This window comes from Vigna radiata, chromosome 7 (assembly GCF_000741045.1).
Source record: "Vigna radiata var. radiata cultivar VC1973A chromosome 7, Vradiata_ver6, whole genome shotgun sequence".
NCBI classification, from domain to species: Eukaryota; Viridiplantae; Streptophyta; class Magnoliopsida; order Fabales; family Fabaceae; genus Vigna; species Vigna radiata.
Window position 1 is genome coordinate 54,790,982 of NC_028357.1, and position 15,987 is coordinate 54,806,968.

Below are 15,987 nucleotides of genomic sequence, written 5' to 3' on the forward strand. Positions count from 1 at the left end.
TTCTTATTCATATTTTTAATGTACCTTTTTCATTTTACATTTTAGTATCATTTACTTAAGAGCATAAATAAAAATAATTTGGAAAATTAAGTGTTCCTTTGTGTGTGTGTATATATATTCAATTTTATTCTTTAAATAATTTTTTTAAAATTAAAATAATTATCTTATTATTTTTATTTTTAAATAACTTTTATTTTTATTTTACTATTTTATCTTTTTAAATGATTATTTATTTAAATATAGTTATATTTTAAAATTAAATTAATTATTTATCATAAAAAAACACATGCACATATCCAATGTAATTTTATTAGTATATATAAATAAAAGTGGAAAAAATTGATTGGTGGAATAAAAATAAAAAGAAGAAATAAAGCAAGTAGGATATTTATCTACAGTGTCATTTTTAACCCATTTTAGCTGTTATTGTAGAAACTAAAAATATATTAAAATGATGTATAAAATAAGATGTTTTTAAGTATGAGAAAGGCAAAAAAGGGGAAAGATTTTGTAATTATAAAAATAAATGAGTGATTAAAAATGTATTTATAACTTTAATAAAGGTCAGTTACAGTAATAGTCAGTTAATGTGGGTTATGAACATGCACGACTATATTATTAATGCATCAGAAAATGGATAATGCCACGTCAAGGAGGTTAAAAAACAGCCTCAAAGAAGATCAAAGGCGTGCTATAAAAATAATGTAGAAGTGTCCTCACCGGAATATTCCCCACCGACGAAAGGCTTCAGATCATTTCCCGAAAACTATATATAGCGATCTTTGAGTCCCAAAATTTGCCCTAGAAATTCTTCAACAGCCGCAACATGCTCCTTCTTACCAAACACTCACTTTCTCTCTCCTCACTTCTCACTCGCCACCATCACCTCCAGATTCGCGAAGGGGTTTAGGGTTCCGTCTATGGACGCTCTCGAATTGCCGTTACCACTTGACTTGGCACCCACACCCAAATTGATGGGATCCGAGGGTTTCTCGCTAATTCAAAATGGTTGCTCTCTCTCATTATCCTTTCCCTAGTTTTATTTTCAATTCTTTTGTTTTCTTTTCTACCTTGCTGTTTTCTACCCTTGTATTGATTTTTTTGTTACTGCTGTACGTGTATGGGAGTGTGTTCTTGGCTTTGGGGATTTTGTGATTTGATCTGTGATATTATGGTGTTTGTTTGCTAGTGGTCTTGACTGTTATGAAATAATGCAATTTTGAAAGCTGGGGAAATGTAATTTTAGATCATTTATGCGATTTTATACTGTTTTTTTGGCCTGGATATTTATAAATTTCATATCATTATAGTTAGAAATGAACCTGGGGACAAATTTCGTGCTCTGACTAAGGCAGCGGCTTTGTAACTCTTACACTTGTCAATAATATTCCTTGAATAAATAAGGGAAGGTTTAACTTGATATGCCATGCATGTGTGTTAGCTAAGCGTCAGGAGTAGGGAGAAAATGCTTAGTGGTGGAGAATCTGGATATGCTCACTCTCTTTGTTCAATGCTTAGATCCGAGTCATCCCCAAATATGGTGTATGATTAAACCACTGTGCTTCTTTTTGCACTTTGCAGTTGTTTCAACACTAGTTCCTATCCCATGCTATCTGATATCTGTTTTGTGGACACATGTGGTAGTGGTTGAGATGTTCCTGGATTTTGCCAGCTAATTTCTTTTTTCCTTAACCATATCGTCATCATCTTTTTGTTTTATTACACGGTTTAATTGACCGACTGTTATTGTGCCATATGTTGCAAATATAAAAACAGCAGCCGAGTTTTCCTCCTGCAACAAATTTGCAGAAACTCAACTTTCCAAGAATTCTAGTCAGCTGCCCCATCTCAAGGGTGAAGAGGCATCCAAAAACTCTCCTAGCGGTAATGGAAAAAGTAGTCCTGTAATTAATTCCAGATTGGAAGGTGTATCGTTACAAAGAAAAGCTGCAAAATCCAGCAGGAGTAATAGTTCATGTTCAAAGAGGCCCCGGATATCCCAGCCGGAAGATTCTTTGTGCCCTATTGGAATTGAGGAGTCAAAGGATATTTCGGATAAACTTGGGTCAAATAATTTAAGCTGTACTTCTCCAGGTATATTCCCCCCAAACAATTATCAGTGGTTTTCCTGTCTACGCTCTTACCTTTTTTGTTCTTTGATTTTCTTTTGGTATAGAGAAAAGTCAATTACCAAAGCAAAGGAGCAATGCTAGCAAACGTGGTGATAAGAGGAATTTTAAAGTGCCTTCTGCAAAAACTAAATTTGAGTCATCCTCAATGAAGATGTGTGCATCAATATTCAGTTCTACCAGTGCAGGGAACAACTTTTTTGGTATGTAATGTAATTGCTTGGCCTACTGTTCTCTTTCTTCTTAAATCTCACGTAATTTCCATTTCTTGATGAACTTTTTCCCCTATATATCTGTTTAGTGTACATCTTGGACATTGTGATGGAAGATTAATCTGTTTGTTATTTAAGTTATCTAAAAAATTCAGGTCATTCCGTTTAACATTTGAGGAAGCCTGTCTGAAGTTGTTTACTTAACTATATACAGAAATAAAAACATTGTGTATTCTTTCATAAACCAAGTTGATAAAACAACCGAGTCTTGTTTTTGCCATCGTGGTTATAATGATATTGAAGGCAGAAATAGGTCTATTTTCAGTATGTGCTTATCCAGTCAAGGCAATCAAACGTGCTGTGTTGCTCATAACAGATATTCTTGAACCACAGTCTTCTTACAATAATGCCCTTGATTTCTCAAGAATTGCACCCTTTTACATTCTTCTTGAATCTTGAACACGATATCATTCTGGTTGGTTACACTCGTGCCACTGAGGAGGCAGTTTAATTATGTTAAATTCTTTACACTTGTAGAGGTATAGAGTATTATCTATTCTTTTTTAACTATGATTTTCTATATTATTTCTGAGCCATATCTTTATGCGAACATATGAAATTTTTTGCTTCCTAATGTGATTCTGCATCAGTTAGCTATATGTCTGAGAATTTGTACCTAACCCACATGTGACGATATCAGCAAACTATATATGTTCTAACACTGTTTATCTACAATTTCAAGCAACTAATATAAGCTGTTTAATTAATACTAACAAGTTTAATAATGCCTGGCTTCTCTACCAGAATAACATGTTTGGTTTCTTTTATGCACTAAAGCTGTGATTACTGTGTGAAACTTAAACAAATTTCAAAGGATTTTTTGTTCGGAAATTGTTGCCAGGGCTATATGGTCTGAAACATGATTTTCATGATGTCACAAAGCTTATGGATGAACCACCGTTAGATGATCTCCTTAGGGGCACTTTTGACTGCCCCGTTTTAAGCAAAGATAAAGGGAAAAAAACATCAAATATGAGTGTAAGTTTTTTGAATTCAGTTAGAAAGGCGTGCTCTATCCTTCAGCTCCCGAAATCTATTCAGTCCCAAAATATATCTGAGGTGGACTACTCCTCCAACATGAAAATGTCCACTTGCCAATTGAGTTCAGTTTGTGCAGCAGAAATTGTTGGTAATGGGGATAAAGAGCAGTCACTAGATATGTCCTCATGTCAGAAGGTTAGTATTAAAATTTTCAAGTATCTTTTCATTTTTGGCTTTAAAGAACTAATGGTCCCTGTGCCAAAGGCTCATGACAATGTGAAAGTATGAGGGAAGGTCATTGTACAATCTTATTCCTGCATAAGCAGAGAGACCGGTGGGCCAGGGCTAATTTTTGGCTTTTATAAAATAAAATTTTAATTTCAATGAGTTTTGTCATATATGCTACATAAAGGCTGCCCTCATCAAATTTGACTTCTCCAGTCACGAAAACACGTTGCTTTTGCATGTTCATGTATGCCTAGTTACTTTCACTGATAATAAAGCATATAATATTAAAATATCATTTTGAACTTACTAGCTCTTGACATCCAGGATCATTGTAGCGAAACAGAAAGTTCAACTAGTCCGCTTGACTTCCCATTACATCAGCCAAAGGATGTTTTGGAACGACTTGCAGTCCATCCATTACAGGAATTAGAATCTTTGCTGCTTGATGTGTCCAAGCCTGCCGCCACCACAAAGAATAGTAATAATGACCAACGCTCTGGCAAGCAGTTGTCTCGTCGGCCTAGCCTTCCTGCCTTTACATGGTCACATGCTTTTGGTGGTCATTCTAGAACTAATTCTGATGCAGTTAAGTCATCAGCGAGTAGAAGCACATGCCAAGGTAAATGGTCGAGGATAGGTGTCATTACTGGCTCTACAAATACTGATCGTAGTTCCTTCACAAACCTTGATACATTCAGTTATGATCAGAGCCTTGTTCCTTCGTCTGGTAGTTCAGAAAAGAAGAATTTCTCATCTTTGTTTGCTAACCTTCCTTTCCATCATTTGGATTCTTCATCTTCTGTATCTTGTTCAGAAGACTCTCAAGCTAAAGCAGGTAAAAGATTTTATTAGGCTACCTGAATCTGTTACTGTTTATCTCTAGTTTCTTAATATCTTCTGATTCTTTTCTTCTCCCCTTCCCTCTATCTCTGCGTGTGAATAATCTACTGATTTCTGTCTGAAAATACAGAACGTGGAGGCCAAGTTGATACTAAAGAAAATGGTATGTTTTTTTTTTTTTTTTTCATGTGTAAACTTGTTTAACTGTTTTGTAAATCTGTTTCCTGTTAACCTAAAAGTTTCACTGAAGTTTACAGTATAGCGAGATCTCCTGCTTGACATTTTTCTTTGTGACAGATGAGCGTTGTCCAAGAATATTGACTGCTGCACAAACTCTCTGTGAAATTGCAACTCGCTCTCCAAGGCAGAGTTCGGATGGAATATTAAGATGGCAAAGGAAAACTTCACAAAAAGCCATGAAAGCATGCCGTTATAAATCAAATGAGAAACTTGAAGAGATGACTTCAAGATCAATTTCAACGATTGGATCTGACATGGTGGGCAGAAGTGTGGAGCAGATAATTCCCTCAAAGAAGCCAAGGTTTTCCATAGTTGAGAACAAGAACAGTAGTCACTACAATAATGATGCTAAGAAAGGACACTTTGTGTGGCCTATTTCGAAGTCAAGTAGATCATTACCTAGTAAACAAGTTAGAGACTCGTTTGTGGAAAACAAACGTACAAATGCCAGCATCTTAAAGCAACATTGTATGATGCCCCCGCCTGCAAGGGATTTAAGTAAGGTTCATGATGGTCAGCAGCAGGTTGGAAAATTAGTAGTGATGGATTGGAAAAGGGGAAGAGACAACACAGATTGATCAAACAATTATTGACTGTAGACACATCAGTAGCTGGGCAGCTGTTGTGTGATTAGCAGGTGTTAGGTTAGTAAGAGGCTACTTTGTATATAATGTTATGTTGTGGCTGCAAGCCTACGATGAATTCGTTGCTAGTGTTCACGTTCAGAGGCAAACGGGATTCAAATGTTGTAACATTAAAACAGGTGTATAAAACAGCAGAATTTTTTTCTCACCGCAGAGTACGATGCATTAGTAAGATTAAGTTTCCTTGTTTCTTTGTGTGTGGATCTTTCATTTATTGCATGCAACTATCATTCTAAACCATGCTTCTTATACTAGTTTTCTTCTGAGGTAATTGCCAAATTGCTAGGTTCGCAGTTTCGGACCCATATCCTTCCGGCCTCTCTCCATTTACACACTTCTCTCTATTCGAAATTCCAATCATCCATTATATACTCTCATCTCTCTTCTCTCCCATTTCTGTCTAATAACAAATTTAAGGGTTTAGATGTTGGCTGCATGATGGCCGCAGGTGAGAAGGGAGCTGGAGAGGATCCAAATTTGTTAGCATCCATGTGCAGGTGTACCTTACAAGACTGTCCATTTGCAAATAGTCTTGTCTTTTAAATATGGTAAAATGATAGAGTTCCTTCCTCATTTATTTATTGAATAGAACGAGTTTTTCCTTCTATTTAACTTTTAAGGCATTTATTTATAAGGAGGACGAGGTCTCCGATGAATTGAACTGTTTGCATACTCATCAGTCTCTTGTGAAGCACAAGTAAGAAATCAGTTCCCATTCGTAAGATATAATTTGACAGGTTAAGCCATCTTTGATTCCATGTTGTGAATGTACGTCACAGCGGTTTTCCACCTCAAACCAAATAAAACGTGAACGTTGTTCTGTCTAGCTTCTTGCTTGACGTGCGTTCATTGTTCCTAAACACGAAATTAAACACACTCTAAATAGTTGACTACGTCAATTGTCTTTTTCGTTTTATAAACATCTCTTGTAATTTACAATGCCTTTGGAGTAAAATGATAGGTGGATATAGAAACAAGAAACGTGTTACTCTAGGAGAATATTACGAAAACATTTGATCCAGCAGTAAAACGAGTGCCATGGCAAAGCTAGGATCAAAGCCAGGGTGAACAACCAATTGAAAAATCTCTATCCCGAAAGAGACGTCTTTGCTATTGGCCTCCTTTCTCTTGATTTCAGCCACAGCCTTCTTGCACTCATCTAACACTTTACATGTCCTATGTGCATAGGAACCTTCAACTGTAAATGCCGCATGTCGTTTATCTGAGTCCGATGCTACACGATACACGTAGGCCTGAACCTTGGGCTTGCCGTCTAAAATATTCACACGCTTCCTTACACAACAAACTGGACTGTTATTCGATTTACACCACTTACTTCTCGTACTCTGCTTCCCTCTTTCCCCTTCATACACAAACCAGCTATCTACTAATCCCAGCTTCTGCAATCAAACAAAATCAACATGTCATCTACAATACCGTCTTAAATTGTTTAATTTTTAATAGCATCAACCATCAACCAATCGTATTTGATGTTTACACTCCTAAATTCATCAGAAATCACTTCAAACAGATCTATGATTAGACGTGTGCACAACAAATTCGTACTGATAGTACATTTTAACTAAATTCTTTTACAAACCACAGGTACCATTTTACATAATTAACAAAGAACCACCATCCACATATTATAGTTAGTCCAAACAGTGCAATAATGGTCGTATCGTATCCCATTTGTTTAGAAAGAGATTTCACCGGTTACAAAATTGCAATTTTATCACTTCTTCATCTGCTTCGATCATGAAAGTCTTGTACAGAGAAATTGAATAACTTATGCATTAAAGCATAGAAAGAAAGATGAAGGGGAAGACATGCATACCCTGGAGCGGCGAAGAGTGAGGACAGAGTTTCCTGAAGCGTCCATAAGAATAACTTCATTGGGGTGGCCGATGTAATTGTCAACCCTATAAGCCAGGTTTCCATACGAATCAATCACGGTAAACCCTTTACAACTAATCACTAGTGATTTTTTCCAAACTGTTAGCGTTAAGGAGGTGCACAAGCTTCGTTCCGTTAAAGGGTACCTGTTTCTCTCCCCATCATGCTCACCCTCGTGTTCCTCGTGCACTGCTCGTGACAGAAACTTGAACCTGGGAAACACCCTCATGATCTTGCTCCAACTCTTTCTACTTGTATTTTCTTCAGTCTGAGGTTAACACTGTCAGCAATCACTAACCAGATGGTTCGGCGGAATATATGTAACCTCTTAGGGGTTGTATTATATATATATAGAGAGAGAGCTACAACAAGGTATACTATGCGTTCACACGACTTCGAATATGTGGACACGTTTTCAAACAATAAAATAGGTGATGGAGTTGGTCTTAATTCTGCTTAGTGCAAAGCCAAGGGCGACAATACGGGTTAATCAGCACTTAGAAGAACACAGCAACTTTTTGGAGGCTAGTGTAGGACGAGAATGTTGATGTGTCTTTATCAAAAGTTACACGCTCTAGGACCCAATTCATTGTTTTCTCCACTTCTTTGACTTCTTTCTTTTACTTTTGTAATTTTCTTTTTCTTTATTTATCAACTGTAGAGTGCAATTTGAAATATTAAAAACACTCCTTGCTCATTGCGTTCACACTCGATCACACCATTACTTTAGCACATTCCAAATTCTACAGGAAAGTGAAAAAGGGAGATAAATTCGAACCTTGAATTTTGAAACAGTGGAAAATAAAAGGTGGATCGGTTTGACTGAGATCTTCATATATATATGTGCAGGAATCAGGAATGAGTGTCTGAATTAAATTTGATCTTATCATTCATGTACAGAGGCGTGTAACGAAATGATAAATTCGGTCTTGGGGATCAATTATAGAAGTTATAGTATAATATATATCAAATGAACATTTTAGTCCACTAAAAAAACAAGAAACATCACCACACGATGCTCTTTCTTACATCACGCGAACTTGGTCCCCAAATGATAATATTTTTAGCTATCCACCGTCCTTGTGTACCTTAAATTACACATACAATTTATATTTTTTTTTTGGGATAAGATGAATGAGGAGAGATATTTGGAAGGAACTGTTGATGATGAAATCATTGTTGACGGGTGTTGGAGAATGGTGACGCGTGTGCCGGCAAGGTTGCATCGTACACTCACAAATCTCATATCTTGTTTTCAGTTTTTCAAAGGTTGAGTGCTTCAAAATTGTTTGTGTTTGTTGGCTACGTATGGTTTCGCGAAAGATACGGAAAAGGAAACTAAGAAGTGATTGAAGTTGCCGAAGGAGGACTCATCACTACTCACCTATAGAGTGATCAAAGAAAATTTGTAATTTTTCGAACCAACTTTTTGACTAAATATTTTTATTTCCAAATTTTTTCTCATTATAGTTAGAAAACAAAGCAAAGGACATGCGCCGTGGGTCTACCATTTCCAAAGTGCACGTGATATATTCTACAATAATTAAAGCAGATGGAACATTGTTGCTGTAAATCAACGAAGACAGCAATAACGGTGAAATAAAGTTCCATTTTTTTCAAGTTTTTTCTTTATCAGAGTATTTACTGTTCAGAAATTTAGGATAGAGAAAAACAGAAGTGTGATTACAATTAAGAAATGTGATTATCGAAAAGCTGATTAGATAAAGACAAATCAATTCCAGTCCCTAGTCGGCAACTTCTTAAGATAAATATTTATATTTCATCTGCAGCTATTGTAACAGTTATATATATCTATATATATTGTTCTATTATCATTATTTTTCGGATGAGGAGAATGAGCACACAGAATTAAGGATCCCAGTAAATTATTCGTGTCTTCGTAAGAAATCAAGGAAGAAAGTAATGAGTTGGAAAGTTTGAAGTGGCACTGAATAACTTGGCAGACTGCGACTATTCTGCTGCATGCAAATATTAATAATGTAATGTAACAGCACTCAGAGACGAAACAAAGAAAAGATAGGAAAATGTTACATCTTAATCTTATCATGTTCTTAAATTCATGGAAATCGAGAAAGCCATGCTCAAAACACTATGTGGCTCTGTCGGCAAATTTAACCAATGTTCGTCTGTATCATATAGCCAGATGGAGAATTTAGAAAGAACATGAGAACAGGGTTCAGTACGGATTTCATCTCTACTTGTTCGTATGCCAAACTATAACGATGTATTATCTAGAATCTAATCGATAATAAAAAAATGTTCAAAGGATGTTAGAGTCAATTTTTAGTGTTTATAATCTCTTTACTAATAACCTAAATTTTCTGAAGTTGAAGTATTTTAAATCACGAAAAGTACTAATGAAAATGTCTTTTGAGGAGGAATTTATTAGTAATCTCAACACTACACGTATTTTAAATTAGAAATTAATATTATTTTAATCTAAATTGTTAATATAATGGATTTATATGTTTTTTTCTTATATATGATTTATTTTATCATTTTTTATAATATAAGAATTAACTTATATTTAAATTTTCTTTCGGACCTAACATTAATCAATCTAGTCTTAACAATTTATATTTGAAGATGGATTGATTTGGGGAACGAAAGACGAGTATGAAGTTGTTTGGATTAAGAAAAAATTATGAAAAATATATGAAAATAAGATGAAAGTTTATGAAAAAGTTTATGAAATTTGTTCATTCTTATCTAATTCAGTTTAACTTAGTTTGGTTTGGTTTAGTCTGGTTCACTTTGGTTTCGTTCGGTTCAGTTTGGTTTGGTTTAATTTGGTATGATTCGATTTGGTTCGGTCCAATCTGATTCGGTTCTATTAGGTTTAGTTTGGTCAAATTAGGTTTGGTTTGGTTTGGTTCGTTCTAGTCCAGTTAGGTTTAACTCGGTTCGATTCGGTCCGACCTGGTTTGGTTTGGTCCAGTTTGACTTGGCTCGAATCGACTCGGCTTGACGCAGCTCGACTCTCCTCAACTCTATTAAGCTCGACTCGACTCAACTCGTTCAGCTCGGCTCGACTTGGCTCGGTCCGGTGCAGTTCGAATTGGTTCGTTCCGATTTGGTACGGTTCGATTGGATTGGGTCTGGTCTGATTTGGTACGATACAGTTTAATTCTGTTGGGTTGGGTTTGATTCAGTTCGGTGTGGTCTGGTTCAGTGTGATTTAATCTAGTTTGATTCGGTCCAATTCGATCCAATTCAGTCTAATATAATTCGGTCCGATCTATTCCAATTTGGTTTGGTTCAATTCGCTCCGATTCAATCTAGTTCGATCAATAATATAAAGAGATATTTCATTGTCTCATTTCTCAGGACTTATCAAACTACTTATATCTTATCACTAATCCCAACATTCATACTTAAAATTTCGATAAAAACAACAAAATATTTCAAATTTTATATAAAAATAATTATCTTCTTGAAAATTTTTATATAAACAAATATATGATTTAATATAATAAATGAAATATGAGAAATGAACACTTTATGAGGTGTCTTACACTAGCCTCCACCAATTGTACGAGCAGCCATGTTTAATTACATTTTTAAAACAAAAAGAAGTTTGCAAATACCAAACACACCTAAACTTTAAGCAAAATAAAAAATTCTTCTTATTTAATATATTTTAGTTTTTAAATTTAAAAATAAATAAAAATTAATCTTTGAACTCAATTAAAAATTTAGAACTAAAGCATCTTTAAGCATTTAATAAAAGACCTGGATGATGTCACTAATGCCATTTCAAATATAAAAGAAAAAACGTCTGACATAACTACTTATTGTCTCATGCATTATCTCATCTGCATACTAAATTATGGACGAACAGTTTATGGCTGCCCATGCATGTGATAATATAAACATCTTTATGCTTTCTATTTGCAAGTGTGTTGAAATTGATGAACAGTTGCCGCATTAGCCTGCATTGGCACAGTGTTTCATGGATAAGCTCTTTTCAATCTTCTCTTATCCAACCAGTAATATGCTTTACATATTTTCAATCATAATATCATAACACACATTCTAATATTGCATTCCATTTTCCGTCAAAGGTACCATAAATGTGCTCTTCTTTTCAACAAATTACATAATATTTTTTTAAAAAAATTTTATGGATTAACTTTTAGAATATTAATGTTCATCTGCTTTTTGAGAGTTCTATACTTTGCCTGAGTGAAATTCTTGAGGAATAGAACTTTTTAGTCATAAACAAGTTGAGGCACTCGAAGTTTTGAACAAGATTGTAATTTTTTGAGTAAATATACATATTAAGAGACTGAAGGTTTGATAAGGTTTAACTTAATTCTTTTCATCATTTAAATATTCTAGAAAATATAAGCTATATTAATATTCTTATTTTTAATATTAAATAATTTTTACTATAAACTAAAGATAGTAATTATTCACTGCTTGTATTACTAACTAGTCCTCTCCTAATTTTTTTATTGTAGACGCATTCACGCACACAGATACTAAGCATGCACATACAGAATATGTATAAAGTAAAAGATGTCATAGGATTTATTCTAAAGGTGTGTCACATTAATCATTACATTAAAAAGTATAATTATAAAAATAAGAATAGCCCTTCTTAATAACATGTACAAAACTTGAAGATTCCTTTTTTGTTTGGTTTAGGCCAAATATTGCAAAGGTTGGTGGCATATAGCTATTCACAATCATCAAAGGCCATGCTTAATTTCACTTTATTTTATGTTATATATTTTGAATGAGATATAGACTTGGTAGAAATGGTAAGTGGGGTTTACGTCACTTCCACTTAGAAAAATAAAATAATAATAAGTGGGTTTGAATGACTTTTTAAAACGTGCAATTTGACAGGAAATTCTGGAAGATAAAAGCCAGAGACAATGTATGGCTAGGCAACAAGCTAGGTAAAACTAGGTTTAAAGGTTACCAAACCGAACACATAGATTCCTCATAAAACAACAAAGTAAATTCCAAAATCAAACAAGTAGTCGTTTATAAACTGGTTATGTGTTTTATACGCATAAGCAACTTTATTATATTATTGTATATATATATATATATATATATATATATATATATATATATATATATATATATATATATTCTATTTTTAGCATTTCATTGGTGTAAGGTTTTACATATTATTATTTTATGAAAAAAAAAATATTTTGATGCGTAATTTTTTTTTATATTAATTTGATATTATTTTTTCTTATTTTTCATTTTTTGAAAATGTAAAAATGTGTTTTTTATAAATAATTTATTTTAATACTGTGTGAATATAAAAATATATCATTTTTATCATTATTTTATTTTCTATAAAACCTCGTAAAATGTTGACACTAAATTGTATGTTTATTTGAAGAAAAATATGTTTGACAGTTATAAATTTTTTACATTTATTTAATATTATTGTTTTTTATTTTTATTCTTTTTTTCTTAAAAAGTAAAAAGAAAATATTTAAAAGTGTATCATTGTTACTCTTATTATGTCCTAATATTAATTTCATAGTATAATACACATTTCAAAGCATTTATGTAAAATTGTTTTATAATTCAAATAAGTTAAAACTTTTAATTAAAAGAATGTTTCGCAGATAATGGTTAAATGTTATAACAAATAAGTATGTATACTTTCAAAATAAATGGTAATTTGATGGATCTTGAAATTTCATAATTTTATGTATTTATGTGTAATCAATTTGCAATGGTATTATCTCTAGTGGGACGTAAAATATTGTTTTTAGAATAAACAAAACCCAAAAGAAAAAATAATTTATTTAAATTTTTTATTAAGTAAAAAAAAATTATTATTGACTTAGTGAACATTATCTAAAATAAATATAGTTAGAATTGAGTTAGTCAACCATGATCTTGTCTATTTTAAATATTTATGTTTATTAAAATTAATATCGACTAAATTAATATTAATTATAAAAAAGATTGAAATAAATATTAAAATAAATAAAGTAAGGGGTCAACACCTTGTTTAGTTTAATATTTTATTTATTTAAGTTAGTTGTTAGTAGAAAATGACAAGTATATGAGTAGTAAGTAACAAATATTATAATCTCTTAAAAGAATTATGTAATATTAGATAATTGTTATACTCAATAACTCATTTATACTACAAACTTTACAAAAATAGTATGAAAACTCTTTTTTATATTTTTTATTAAATAATTATCGTGTAATAAGAAATTTAACATAGATTATTTATTATTGTAAAGATTAGATTTCACTCATTTCATTCTTGGATATTAATAAGTATATCAATTTCATGTTCAAATTAAAATCAACTCATCAACATATTTAAATCTTATTTCTAATCCTATTCATCAAGTTTCAATAATTCCTTGAATTCTCAACAAGCAACTATACATTATATTCAAGAGTTTTAAGATTACTAAGAAAACATGTTTTATCCCTAAATAGAAGCTCCATTAAATATTCGATTTAAGTTTTAAGTTCAAAAACATTTTCCAACCCCTTAAGAATCACAAATAAAGTCATGATTAAGTCACAAACAATAAACATAAAAATCAAATACTAACATAAAAATAAAAAAACATATAACTATTAACATTACAAAATATGCTAGATTCAATTTTGTTACATTTGGTTTCAACAAAATGATTTAGTTTTCCATGGTGGAGAACCTAGTGTTTACAAAATGAAAAGAAAGGAAAAAAATGAAAACCAAAGAAAAAGACACTTTCCCATAACACCTAGTAGTTGTTCCATACTCAATTTTTGTCTCTCATTCATGTCAACACCTCCAATTTACAACCCATTTTTTTCTTTAACTCCTAAAGGGAGAAAACCACCATGGACGAAGGAGAAAACCCAAGGAAGAGAGGGAGAACTTCTCAACACCCTAAAAATCCTCTCCCATGCACCCTAAGTTATTGAAATCATATAAAAATAAAGAATATCCAAAACACTCCCAAAAACATGATTAAATACCCATTTTTGCATAGTAAGACCAATAGACTCTCTCAATTACTGCATTCTCATCTAGAAAAACCTACGTACCAATCAATGATATCTTACTTGTAACTCAATCAAGTACAAATAGATGAAATAAGCTTCTACTCTCCCAAAACTTTGTTCTATTCACTCAACAAAATATATCTCCCTTTAGCATTTATGATAAATCTAGAATCTTCATAAACACTTCATAAATTATTTAGTATAAAAAGAGAAATAGTTCACATTTAAAATTTATCAAATTCTTTTCAAAGAATAATATTTTACACCTTTTTAACTAACATTGAAGAAAATAAGAAAATTTTAAAATAAATTTAAAAACCAAGTTAGTAAGTATAAAAGAAGCCAAATATTTCTAGTAAAAAGAAATACCAATTATAAAACTTAATTTAAATTTAGTTCATCTTCACAAAATTAATCTATAAGATGAAAAATCAGAAATTGACGTGAGATCTCAAATACGTGCAGATTTGAGTGCCTATGTGATGAAATTTAGACTCATTTGGAAAACTCATTGGAAAACTGAGTTGGTATATGTTAATGCAAACTACAGTTGTAGGCAACTAAAGCAAATATTGAAGCTAAAAGGTTCGTTCTTAGATGTGAGGATATGCAAACCTATTCTTCACGCAAACATCTCTCATACCAATCTTTTTGTTTAACATTCCACAAATGTTTCTCCAACACATTTTATTTTCTTAGAGGCATTCTATCAAACACTTAAGAAACAAAACAAATGTTTCTGGAAGTATTTTTTCAAGAGATATTTCCAAGCAAGGCTTTGGAGGAAAAACAATAATGTCATTACAGTAACATCAGAAGCTTTTTCTGAGTTCGGAGGGGGAAAGTATAAAAAGATGCAGAGAAGTGCCTGAGCTCAATACGAGTGTTGAAAAGAAGAAAAAACACAAGGGTAAGTATGTCATTTTAAATAAAAGATACAATAGGAGAGTGTAAATAGCAGGATTCATTTATATTCTTTATGTACAAGTGTTTCTTTTTTAACTTAGCAACCTGATTTACAAACAATACTTCTTTCTGGGCGTAAATTGGGCCTATTTTTTAAACCCAACATAAAATGTCCGCAGAGATCTTGTAAAGGAAATTGCTTCCTATAACCTATCATGTTTCTTCCTGCACCCTATCCAAAGTGTGAATAGTCAAAGATAACCTTAATCCAATTTAAGTGAACCTAAAGGCCGTTTTCCTCCCTCAGCCCAACATATTCTTTCTGGTTCAGCCCAACAGAGACTATATTTTTCTCCTTATTTGTCTCACTTTGTAAATTTATCATTTCACAAAAGTTGTTCGGCTTTCTTCGATTTTCTAGTATATAAAAATGCAAAAATCTCAAAAATAAAATAAAATTAATACACAGATGTTTAGAAATGCAGTCCAATCCAATTGTCACGGAGCTTGATGAAATAATTGAAAGAGCCCAATTTCAAAAAAAAAAAGAATAAAATCAATTCATATATTAGTTATTAACATTTCATAATTGTATCTAATTTCAGTTTTCGCTTTTTTAACTATCAATATTAAAACAGCTCGTCATATAATCAGTTTAGTTCAACATGTCCCCTATTATATAAAACTAAACTAAACTAAATATCACAGTTTTTTTTTTTTTCATTTTTTCCTCCAATTCCATTGTTATATATTTATCAATATGGATTAAATATTGACTTCTAAAAATTGTAAGTTTGTTTTTAATTAAGATTTGATATTATTATTTTTACAAAT

General features: G+C 32.3%; 2 protein-coding genes across 4 annotated transcripts; one reads left to right on the forward strand and one right to left on the reverse strand.

The window, feature by feature from the left end:
• Positions 1 to 684: 684 nt before the first annotated feature.
• Positions 685 to 5,523, forward strand: LOC106769326. 2 transcript variants are annotated; one of them, XM_014654898.2, is made up of 7 exons: positions 685 to 1,008; positions 1,780 to 2,094; positions 2,177 to 2,332; positions 3,243 to 3,577; positions 3,935 to 4,445; positions 4,581 to 4,613; positions 4,748 to 5,523. In XM_014654898.2, exons 1-7 carry the CDS (start codon positions 921 to 923, stop codon positions 5,266 to 5,268), a joined length of 1,959 nt encoding a protein of 652 aa, XP_014510384.1. In that variant the 5' UTR covers positions 685 to 920; the 3' UTR covers positions 5,269 to 5,523. The 2 variants fall into 2 exon arrangements, with proteins under 2 accessions (XP_014510384.1, XP_014510383.1); XM_014654897.2 differs by having other exon boundaries at positions 687 to 1,008; positions 1,777 to 2,094.
• A 540-nt stretch (positions 5,524 to 6,063) lies between these two features.
• On the reverse strand, positions 6,064 to 7,883 carry LOC106767308 (protein LURP-one-related 17). Of its 2 annotated transcripts, XM_014652166.2 has the most exons (3): positions 7,377 to 7,883; positions 7,172 to 7,256; positions 6,064 to 6,734 (listed from the first exon to the last, which is right to left on the reverse strand). In XM_014652166.2, exons 1-3 carry the CDS (start codon positions 7,457 to 7,459, stop codon positions 6,336 to 6,338), a joined length of 567 nt encoding a protein of 188 aa, XP_014507652.1. In that variant the 5' UTR covers positions 7,460 to 7,883; the 3' UTR covers positions 6,064 to 6,335. The 2 variants fall into 2 exon arrangements, with proteins under 2 accessions (XP_014507652.1, XP_014507651.1); XM_014652165.2 differs by having other exon boundaries at positions 7,172 to 7,741.
• Between the last annotated feature and the right edge of the window lie 8,104 nt (positions 7,884 to 15,987).